Source organism: Chrysoperla carnea, chromosome 3 (assembly GCF_905475395.1).
Source record: "Chrysoperla carnea chromosome 3, inChrCarn1.1, whole genome shotgun sequence".
In the NCBI taxonomy this organism is placed as follows: domain Eukaryota; kingdom Metazoa; phylum Arthropoda; class Insecta; order Neuroptera; family Chrysopidae; genus Chrysoperla; species Chrysoperla carnea.
The window spans coordinates 42,117,736-42,130,165 of record NC_058339.1 but is presented as its reverse complement, the minus strand read 5'-3'; the positions used below and the strand labels follow the sequence as shown (position 1 = coordinate 42,130,165).

Sequence of the window (12,430 nt, the reverse complement as noted above, 5' to 3'; positions counted from 1 at the left end):
ATTATCTTCATATGGTCCTTAATGCGTGTAATACGAATTTGTCCAATTTCAGGAGGTGTGCATTAATTTTGGAAGCACAATAAATGCGAAATTTGAAGGAGGTATGCAATTTTTTACAAATTACAAAAATACTATGCATAAAAAAAATGTAATGTCGTGTCCAGTTTTGTTCTTCGACTTTCTAGCTTCAAAATTGACCGAAATATGTCAATTTTTAAATGGTACAATGCTCATTCAATTTTGCTCATTCAATCAAATGAAAAATGATCCACCTTGCAAACCGTTAGAGAACAAAAGTTTAAGTTATTCGTTATATAAAAATAATCAATTTTGCTAGAGAAATTTGATCTTAAACATCACTGTTTACTCATATAAGCGCCAATTAGGAAAAAACTTTGGTGCCAATTTTCTCCAAAACTATAAAATATAGAGACTTGTAAATTTGCAGGTAACTTCAACGATCAGCGGTCTTGTAAAAAATTCTAAAAGAAGAAAACAAATTCTGGAAATTTTCTTGTTCCAAAATTGCCCAAATAAGTTTTTTAATAGTTTTCAAAAAGAAACTTTATGAAACAATTTTATTAAATAAGCGTCTTGGTACTATTTTCAACACAACTTTGAATGCAACTAAAACAGAAACGTAATATTAAGTCGCGTAAGGTACTGTCATAATAAAATAACAATTATTATTATCCAAAAAAAGCAACTTATCGATCCCTTAAAGTTCACGTCTTCTTTTAAATCGATTATTTTGTCATTCAAAAAACCAGAACCTTTAATCGGTTGATATTAGTCACAAGATAATAACAAGAAAAAAACTAAATATAGCATGTTATTCAACCAATTTAGTCACACATTAAATTTTTTTTGATCAAAAATTATATGAAATATTAAAAAGTAAATATGCCCGCTTTGTATAAGGAAGTCATGTACACACACATACATGAATTACCTATTGCTTATTATTTACTATGGCAAATTTTTTGTTAATGGATTACCGTGTGCGGCATAACTTCTGAAGACAAATCAACCATACGGCGATGGCGATGACAGTCTATAGAATATAAAAATTTTGTCTTTAATAAAATTCATGAAACATTAACAAAAAAAAAAAAAAAAAAACAAGCCAAACAAATTCAAATAAAACTAGTTATATTACTTTCTTCAAAGATGTTAATTGCAAAAATGGCAATGACCTAACAATACAATTCAAACATTACTTCATAAAAAAATGTCATCATGGCGTCATGTTCGCATCTTTACAATAATCATTCAGTAAAAATCATTTATATAATTAACATTTATGTTCGATGATTTCTGTCTTATGTCTCATTTTTCATGTTTGGTCAAAAAAGCATGTGTATAGGTAAAAGTAGAATTTTACTTTTTTTTTTTAAACTAATTTCATATTGCCTACTTAAATAGAACTACTATAAGATAGTTGTACGTTAAAATATTTCAATCATTATTTATTCCTTTTAAGAGATAAACTTTCATTAAATTTTACTCTAAAAAAACATTAATTAATAAAAAATTCTCTAATATTTTTTTACTCTAATATACTCATGCTCCCAAAGTTGTATGTCTACGTTTAGAATTTCTGCTTTGAAAGATTTATACTTTAAAATAATTTTACTTTCAACTAAATTTGATTTTAAAGAAAATCCTCCAAATTTTAACCTTTTGAGCTCAACTTAAAATTTACTCATCTCCCATTTTTTGTGTTCTTTCCATTGAAAGTAGAATTATTTAAAAAGCATTCATCACAAAAAGGAGAAATACTAAACACTATAAATCTTTGAGAGAATATTTTTTTTTTGGGTAGAAAAATGTTAAAGTTAGTTGTTTAGTAGTACTTTTTAGGAGTATAATTTAACTATAGTATATTTCTTGAAAAGCAGAAATATATTTAACGTAGAACTACTTAAAAATAGTTTTATTTGAGTAGTAAAATTGAGCATTTTTCCGCGATTATAATATCCTTGACTTTATAAAAAAATTGAAGCATTTTCGTCGAAAATGATTAGTGTCGCCTGTCTGTCGTATATGTATAGAAAACGAAGATTTTAATTTTTGTCTCCGCAGCATCATTTGAGTCGAATATTAAATACAGAGAATGTATTAATTAGGTTTGCATTTTAACCTAAATGAAATACTTCGGCAACCTAACAATAAGCTAAACTTTTTTTTTAATGATTAGTCAAATTTTTATTAATTAATATATTTAAGATCGAGATCAATTACCTGCAAGCACATAAAAGGTACAAGTCTATGATATAAATTTTTTTTAATAGTGTGATTGTGTTATTCAACAGGTTTCAACTAGTACACTTAATATTGATGAACATAAAACAATTGACGACACAAACAGTTGAATATTAAAAACAAAATGCTGTTTTGTTTTATAATCGAAAAACAAGTTCGTCAAGAAGATGTTAGTCAGTCATCAAGTTTTACTAAAGTTGTTTTTAAAAACGGAATGACATCGACGAGAATTTATTTTCAAAAAGAAAAAAAAAACGAAGAAGTTAAAATAAAATAAAATGAAAAAAAAACCAGTGAAATTAATTCAACGAATAACAACGATTAATAACAATAAAATATTCTCCGTTATATTGTGATAGTAATTATATAAGAAAACACGCTGCACATCGTGTGTGCGTTTGTGTGTGTGTTGTAATATGTGGATTGTCTCCTTGAACGATTGATCCACACATTTACACGCATAAAAACACATAAACAATTCCATTGTTGTTATTTGATTCGTTCATTTCAGCAGCATACAAGATGGAATTTTAAATGGTCTATTATCATTATTGTTTGTTTCTGACTTTGCTGTGCGTTTGTTTGCTGAACGTTTTGTTCAAAACATGATGTTTCTTCTAAAATGTCCACATTGAAGAATGTTGTAATACCATGAAAAGGGAAAATAGAGTCCTAATTCAATTCTATAGACGTGGTACACCCACTCAATCTCTGAATGATCTCAAAAAATGCAGACGTATTAAGAATCAATGAAAAGACATTAGTACGGTAATATATACCTAATAGCATTACATAATTGGAAAATATAATAGGGGATAATCCTGATGTCGAATTATGTCGAAATATTACCCATAAAAAAGTAAAACTAGACTTGATACCATGACAAAATTTGAAAGTGAAATTAAAATTGATTAAAAAACGAAGAAGTCATAAGCATTTACATTCAAGGAATGTCCATCTTCTTTTAACAAAACAAAATATGTAATCCCTATGTCGATATCCACGGACTAGTATGTATCTTTCTCTTTTTTTAGTTGGGAATTTTAAACGTAAGAAAATAAAGATTTTTAAAAATCAACTCCACTTTTCTGCACGTCCAGTAAGAATTTTTCACCTAAAGTGGTAAAAAAATTTAATGTGGTCCCTTATTCGAAAAAAAAATTTCTTTGGTGGAGGTCATGGAAAGATAAAAAGTTTTTAGTTTTAGGTAATACATAAGTAGGAAATTACGAAAGGATTGATTTTACATGATGATTAAATCATACACAATAATTTCAATTGTAGATAATTTTAATAAATTAGTTTTCTAATAATTATTCACAAATATAAATAAAATACAATGTGAAAAAGCGTGGGGTGTTCTTTACGTGTATTATTGTTATTAGTTATTGTTTATAACAATTAAGTTGACGACGCATTAATATGTGACCTGTCATCTGGTAGTAATTATAGTATATGTCCATGGCAATAGCATACAAAATATAAGTCATTATTACCATACATTATGTCAACAAGTCTGACTAGCCACATACTATGACGTCACGTCAGTTTTAAAATATGAATTTCCGTTTCGTAAATTTAAATTTCTCCCACTGAATTAGTACTTTTATTAATGAATTTTAAGGAATTAAAAAGATATTAATTACTAAAATAATGGTTTAGTTCAAACGACCAGCCAATAAAATTACAGAAAAAAAATATTTGAACCAAATTTAAATTTCATGAATGAATATTCCCTATTGTTGAAGATCTGATCTGATTGAATTGTTATAGTCTGTATTATAAACACTTACTACTTCCTGGTACGAAATAAAGGAAAAAGTTTTCCATGAATTTATCGTTTACGCCACTATTTGTTTTACACCATTTGAGGTTGGTTCAAAAATTTACTCAACAGCTTATATTGCAAAAAAAAATATCATTCAAAAACAATGCCTTGCTCTAAAACTTATAATCAAAAATTTACTTTGATCTACAGTAATTAGTTAAAAAATTATCGTTCTACAAAATAAAGATTATACTTGCTAAGCAATAATACCGTAATTGTGAGCCATACGGCTATTTGATAGATGATTCGTATTTATAAGATGCAGCTATAAGAATTGCATGAAGATAAAAAAGAGGCAAACGATTCATTGGCATTAAAATTACAACATTCATATGAAATTCAAAAAGATGATCTTTCATGAAAAATAAATGATCAACAAAAGACAAAGAATAAAATAACAGATGCACATTTCATACATAATACATTTTATATAACAAATTTTTCAATTATTAATTAATTGCTGCGTAATAGTTTTTTGTTTACAATTTCAAGTATTTAATACAGATGTTTCTGCATTTTTAAAGAAGAAAAATTTACCTACAGCACTTTTTGGCTGAGCAAAACTTTTTAAAAATCTTCTACAAATGACATATTTAAATATTCTTCAATCCCTAGAAAATCCTTTTTTTATAAATCATCATTCGTGCGATTACTCAGCTAGTTAGAAAATGATTGAGCGTTTTTTGATCCTTTCGTACCAAAAATTTAATTTCAGAAAAGATGTATCTATTTGATATCTCATATAACAAGAAAATAAGCTGAAATTGGTGGATACCGATAGATAAAAATTGCATTTTTCCTTAATTTTTTTTCAATCCTTGATTTTGCAATTGATCCCGTTATTTCACTTTTTATGTCAGCGCTTTAACAATTAAATGCTGTCAGTGTGGGTTAGAAATGTGTCCTTGCGCATTTTTCTACAAAGTAACAAATTTATTGTGGATAACACTGTGTCAGTACCGTTGTGAACCCATAGTGTGTACTCTATTGAGGGAATAGTAACATTATCAATAATTATGGCGGACGAGTCAATGCAGAATGGACGTCAGTTCCATACTGGTTGGCAATGTCCACAATACTTCTGGTAGATAGTTCTATTCAATACTGTAATATTATTTATGTAAACGCAGATACTATAGGTTCTGTCCCGGTTCCATACTAGCATTGTAAACAAAAAACATTAAAAACTACCCCCAAAATCACTTTTTTGAAAATATTTCGAAATATATAAAGATATGGAAAATTTAAATAAATAATGTGGACATCAAAACTTTCGTTATAATCATTTCTAATCACTTTTGACGTAAAAAAAATTTTGCTATATTATTTTTTTTTATATCTTCGTATGTTTTCGAGACATTTTCAAAAAAATGATTTTGGGAATAATTTTAATCTTTTTCTGCCCCTTAATAGAATTCAATTCTATGGTAACCTAAATCTGAACAACTCAAATTACCGATAATTGAGTTGCAACAACTTGTTTATTTAAAATATTGTCGACACGAAAAAAATGCAGGGAGATTGAAAAGTTGAACTTTAAGACAAAATTTCTTTATATTTTTCTGCATACATAAATTCTTAGAAACAACATAAACAACAGGTTTTTTGCCTATTAGCGTGTAAATGACAATGACATTTTTTTTAAAATTATATTAATTTATGACGTAATAATAGCTTTATAAATTGGGCAGGTACTATAATTTTATGTTATTCAAAAATGACACACAAAAACGTAAATATTCAACAAAAATGGCCGTACATAAATGGAAATACATTTTTTGTTTTGTCAAAAAATAAAAAATAAAAAATTTAAATGCATATATATACAAGGCAACAACACACAACCAGCCAAACTTATAGCCAGCAACAATTCAACAATAACTTTAGAGAAATCGGCTGTCGATGACAATAAAACAAAAACAAAAAACCAGAAGCGAAATTTTAAAATGTACAATACAAAAAAAAAAGCAAAAAATAAAACAATAACAGCTCCAAACAAAAGCTGTTTTAGTTGATTCAGCCATTCCGTTGTTCATTTGTTCTCATATATGTGTATTCGTTTTTTTTTTGTTGCTGTTTTGTTTTGTTTTATTATTATTATTTGGGTTTTTTTTTGTGTATAATTTTTAGTGTTTCATATTTTGTATTCTTCGTTTCCATTTGTTTTGTTGCATGTCACTAATAAATTCCCGTCTTGTAAAAATGGCGAATTCTATTGTGTGCAGTTTTTTATATAATTTTTTTTCAGTTCTAGTATGTTATTTGGAAAAAATATGCAAAAATAATTCAAACTTGCATATTTTGTGTCGAATCACCTCGGGGAAAAACATTTTTATGTCATTGAATCACTTAAGGCTATTCGACCACTACTGTCATACCTTCTATAAATATATAACTGTGAAATGTAACAATCATATCAGACCCAAGTTAATGATTCAAATTTTTGGAGGTTGAAGGATGTTTATAACAAAAAGTAATGATTCGGACAAGTTGGTTTCAAATTCAATTTTCGGAATTTTTGGAATGAATATAAAGGCTTCATTTTTTCGACATTTTAATTGAGATCGTTTTTAAAATTAATATATAGACCATTTGGTCCTAAGTCATTAAAAATTCCTTCTCTATTAAAAAAAAAAAGAAGATAATTCTTACATTTACTACCACAAAATGTTTTAATTAATTATAATAATAATGCATACGAGTAAGACACTGACAACCAAAAATACGAGTAAGTCAGAGAGACAACATTTTTTCTACCTATCTCATTACTATAAAAGAAAATGAGATAGGTAGAAGAGTCGTATACCCGTCTCACTTCCTTCCCTATGAGCAGTGCTGACTTGGATAAAGAGACACACAATAAAGTTTATGGCACACAATAAAGTTATAACAATGGTTCCGTAGATACCTTATCAATTTTTCAAGAATATTTTTTTTTCACAAAATAGACTTTTGAAATCATTTAACAACGTAAAAATTTCTTACAATTTTAAATGTCTAGATGTCAATGGGTTAACAAGTTATTCATTGAAAAATTATGGGAACACGGAATATTTGAATAACTCGAATAATGATTTTGCGTAATTGGTTTAACAAGATACCTTCTCGGAGGAATCGACTTTCTTTTTTTATCTTTGGTAGTTTTTTAAAATTTCCTGTGCTTGAGAAAATGTAGGAAACCTAGAAATCTTTGATAACACATTTATGATATTAGATCTCATAAAACATCAGATCGCAACATTGAAACGGACTTCCGGTAGATATCATCTATTTGTAGTGAAAAAAAAAACTTTTCTATTTGCACAATTTTCAAATAATGAAGAACGTTCTAGAATTACATGATGAAGAATATAATTCGAAAAGAAAAAAATAAAACATAATATACAAGAAAATTTTATGAAATTGATGTTTAAACAACACGTAGAAAACTAGAAAAATTTATAATAGAATCTTGCTAAAACAACACTCTACAACGTACACAGAACAGTACCTTAGGTATATGTAGTACGAACACTCCATGTTGAAAATATTTTTCTATATAAAAAGGCGTAATTCTGGAATATACACTTAGAAAACTGAATAGGTTGTCAGATACGATGTATACGATATAGTGAGAAATAAAAAAGAATATATTGGGTGTCTAAAAAAAAATTTTACAGGCAAATCTAATCCAAAAAATTGAAATTCATGTAATAAAATCAGTATTTTCGTATAAAATCAAAGATCTTTTCAGGTAGGTTTTCGGTCTGACGTTTTTATAAAGATATTTCCGCTTAGAATGAACAAAATGCTACTTATTAATATAACATTGAATAAGTTGTAAGGTTATATAAATTAGATAATTTTAAGGTTTTAATAAATAATCAATATTTTCACGAATTAAAATAAAATTTTTATGGATTAAATATCTGAATGCATGTCTACATATGAAAGTTAAATTTTTCAAATTACCTTTCACCTACTTCCGGACGTCTGAAGAAACTAGAATTAACAAACGCATCTTGAACATTCCAGAATAAAGGTTCAAGATTGCGTGTTAAAATTAAAAAAAGTTTAAAACATATCTAAGAAAACAAAGAAGTGAAAAATAGTATAGATGTTCATTAAATCACCTAATTAGTCCATTTTCGGTTGTCTATCCGTCCGTCCGTCCATCCGCCTGTGAAGACGATAACTCAAAAACAAAAAAAGATATCAAGCTGAAAGTTACAGCGTACTCAGGACGTAAAAAGTGTGGTCGAGTTTGTAAATGAGCAACATAGGTCAATTGGATCTTGAGTCTGGAGGACCCATTTTGTAAGCCGTTAGAGATAGAACAAAAGTTTATATGTTCCTTATAAAAAAATAAACAATTTTGTTTGAAACATTTTTTCGTAAACATCACCGTTTACCCATGAGGGTGCAAATTAGGCGCAAATTGTATAGTATGTATTATGTAATGTGATAAGAGTCATCAACACTGTCTATACATGGTTTTTCAACAATTAACTCAGTCAATTGTTTGTTTTCACTTTTTAACATTGAATCTCACATAACAATTAATAATATCTTAATAAATCTTGCATTTAAGTTTGTTTTGAAGCTTATTTTCTTTGCAAATTAAAAGCTTAAAACAGAATTGTTTATCTTTCGTAAATTTATTTGTTAAACACCCTGTATATACATTTCCCCTATTTGCTTAGTACTATATACAATTTCTTAACAAACTCTTCACTCGTTTTTTTAAATAAAAATGTAGGTTTAGTACAGCACTACCGAGTTTTACGCTATTCTATTTTTTTTACTCTGCACGTTTCCATATAGAATTTCTACTATTATGAAAACGTGCCGTATTTGCAGTGAGCATAACCAAACCAAAGCACAACCAACCCCCCTTTATAGTATTAGATTCTATAATGCTTTTGAGTAGAAATTTGTTCTTCGTTCAACATTAACACACCACCATTAGACTCACCCCTTTTCATAATAAAATTGAAAAACAAACACGTGTCCAGTCAAGTGAGAGATTTTAATAGTCCTCCCAGCTATAATATAAAAACGTATATAAAATTTTCTTTGTTTGAACTTATTTTTCACAGAGAGCAATTTTCAATATTCGTTCATTTTTTCCTCTTTATTTTTTGAGTACAGTTTATTTCATAGAGTATGTCATCAGAATTGAGGGTAAGGTTTTTAAATCATCTTTTCAAAACAAAAATATCAGAAAAATTATTTGTTAACTTCCCAGTGGGATAGTTATTGTAATGGGTCCGATTTTGCAAATTGAAAATTTAGACATATCTCCACGTTTCAAGGCCTTTAGAGTTGAATAGTATGGTTTCTAAATGGATGTCCGTGTGTGCACATGTATGTATCTATGTATGTATGTTCGGATTCAATTTTCGTCTCGCATATCTCGAAAACAAAGGATGATATTGGCATGGAACCAGTTTTATTTAACGGATAATTATGTAACTTGTCCACTGGGAAGTTAGTCGTGTGAACCTTTCGGGTCGCACCCAGACCGCTTTTTTTTTATAGGAACGACATTAGCATTTTCTATGAAAAAACGAATTCGTTTCAGGAACTGTTGCTTGTGAATAACAAAATTTGTTGTATTTAAACAAATTTTAGGGAGGAGCAAAAAGCCATTGGATATTTTTTGGAATAAACAGCTTGGTGTTTTTTAGTTAGCTGAACAATTGGTTCTAGTTATGGTTCTCTATAACCCTTAACAAATAAAATCTGAAAAGCGAAACATATAAACAAATTAGATGGTGACAAATTCGGGTGTCTCATTTTTGCACTTCTGGAGGGCACTAAAAAGTACTTCAGAATTGTCATTAAAATTATTTATTTCTCTACCTATGATTTAATGATGTTGGATTCTAGCATAGAATTCATTAAATGAAAATGACAGAGTCGAGTCGTACATGGCCAAAAGAATTACTGGATTGAAGAAAACACATTTGCTTCGCTGTTGATTCAACTTGTTACTTAATTCAAGAAAATAAGTGTATAAGATAAGAGTTTTGAATCAACTAGCTATACGATCTCAAAATGTAGGCCATGGGTAATTCAAACAAGCTTTTCAAGAAAAACTTGAAAGGTGGTATCTTTAATGTGATAAACTATAAAACATTTTTTTTCGATGCAAGCAAGTACTTATACATATACTTAATATTAAAAAAATCAGACTTTAAAATAAAATATATACATATTTATTTGGCTGCTGCTAAAAAACCACTTTTAAATTTGCATATTCATCTAATCTTATTGTTTATTTTATTGTTAAACAGTAAAATTTTTGCTAAACATATTTCAGCATTTTAAATTTTTATATTATTTATACAAAAAAAAAAAAATCATAAACAATAGGCACAATTTTAATAATAATAAAACAAAAATAAATAAAATACTTACTTGTAAAACTCTTTTGGGAAGACCAGTCTTTTGTGAGAGTTGTTTTAAATCTTTGGCATCAGGATTATGGTTAACCGCAAAATACGATTTCATTGTTCGTAACTGATGATGTTTAAACGATGTACGCATACGTTTTGTTCGTGAACTAGAACCATGCATACCAGGTGTACCGGGTGATCGACCAAACGGCATATCCAAATAATCTGAATTAATATCTGAAAATTAAAAAGAAAATATTCTTAATATTTCCGTTAAGTATAGAATTCATATTACGTCGAGTTGCAGTAGGTCCTTAGTTCGTATACCGGAACAATGAGTATTCTTATAATTCAATATTACTAATAATAAAAATGAAGATATTTTTAAAGTGTGTCCTCACATGAACGCCTATTGAAATCTTTTATTGTTTAATAAACAATATTTACCGCCCACAAAGATCATAAAAATTAATTAATTATTAATTTTTAATATGAATATTCATTTAAATAAATACAAAAAACATAATTTAATTTATTTATTTAATTCCAAAAATTTTTTTTCCTTTTTTTGCTTTTTTTTTTAATAAATAATGGCTTTAGTTTAAAATTTAAAATACTAATAATTTCCAATAAAAATATTAAGAAACTATAGAGGAGCCCTGTAAAAATCTTTTATCTGAAATTCAATTCAATTTAAAATTTTCGAATTATCTAATTTTCCCAAGAATTGCTAACAGCAATATTTAAAAAAATGCAAATTATTAAAAATGCTCCCAAATTTTTTTGTTGATACCAAAGTTGATTTCAATTTAGGCGCCCGTTAAAATACAATAAAAAGCGGTCTAGGTGCGACCCGCAAGGTCCGCACGACTAACTTCCCAGTGGAAAGGATACAAAATTTTCAAATGTCTTATCTTCTTTTTTTTAATTTGTTTTCCCTTTTTCCGGTTACCCCCCAGCGGGGGCCTCGCCCCCTGCATCCGTCAGGGGCTTCACCTCTTGCCACCTCAGCAGGAGGTTTTCCAGCTGCACCCCCTATGACGTAGGTATAACTATAGGTATAAATGATAAGTGATAATAGTAACAATTATACAATTTTTCATTCGGTACAAAAAACGGCTTGACCGATTTTGTTCAAAACCTAGGTCTGAGTTACATAATTATGCGTTAAATGAGACTGGTTCCATGCCAATATCATCATTTGTTTTCGAGATATGCGAGACAAAAATTGAAGCCGAACATATATACATACATACATACATGTGCACACACGGGTATCTTTTTAAAAACCATACTATTCGATTCTAAAGGTCTTGAAACGTGGAGATATGTCTAAATTTTCAATTTGCAAAATCGGACCCATATCAATAACTATCCCACTGGGAAGTTAATAATGCAAAATTGGAAAAGTTTCAAACTCATATTTTGATATTTATAATCGTCCAGACTGAAACGAGCAAATATCAGACAAAGAGTAAGTACGTATGTGGTAGACATCAAGTAATCGCTTAGACGAATAAGGCTCAAATCTTGCTTGTGAAACGGAGCGTTTAATAAATCATTGTGAAATATTTTTCAAATAAATAGAATCATTACTGCATAAATATAAAACGAACGCTTTTAGATCATAAGGATTAATGGAAGTAAAAATTATACTTCACACCAAAACCAATTATAGCAACGATAAGCTGATAAAATGAACAAATTTTTATTGTATTTTGAAGGCTAAGAAAAACTACAATATTTTTAAAGAGAGTGCGAACAAATTATGACGAAACTTCTTGTCTTGGTAAATTCACAAATCAGGATGTGAGTTTTTAGTAAACGATTGTGCATCAAAATTTGCAATACTTTATTGTCAAATTACCACAAATGCTTTGAATAGTGTGGGAATACCGAAGAATATGATTTTAATCCGATTTCCTCTATTTTTAATTCGTACAATGCCTACTACTTC

At 28.4% G+C, this 12,430-nt stretch overlaps 1 protein-coding gene across 1 annotated transcript in view; it reads right to left on the bottom strand.

The window, feature by feature from the left end:
• The window catches only part of LOC123296041 (LIM/homeobox protein Lhx2-like), a 55,430-nt gene that overhangs the window by 12,396 nt on the left and 30,604 nt on the right, over positions 1–12,430 (bottom strand). Inside the window, exon 2 of the mRNA XM_044877502.1 lies at positions 10,496–10,710. Coding sequence (XP_044733437.1) covers positions 10,496–10,710 — 215 coding nt within the window. The remainder of the gene's footprint in view (positions 1–10,495; positions 10,711–12,430) is intronic.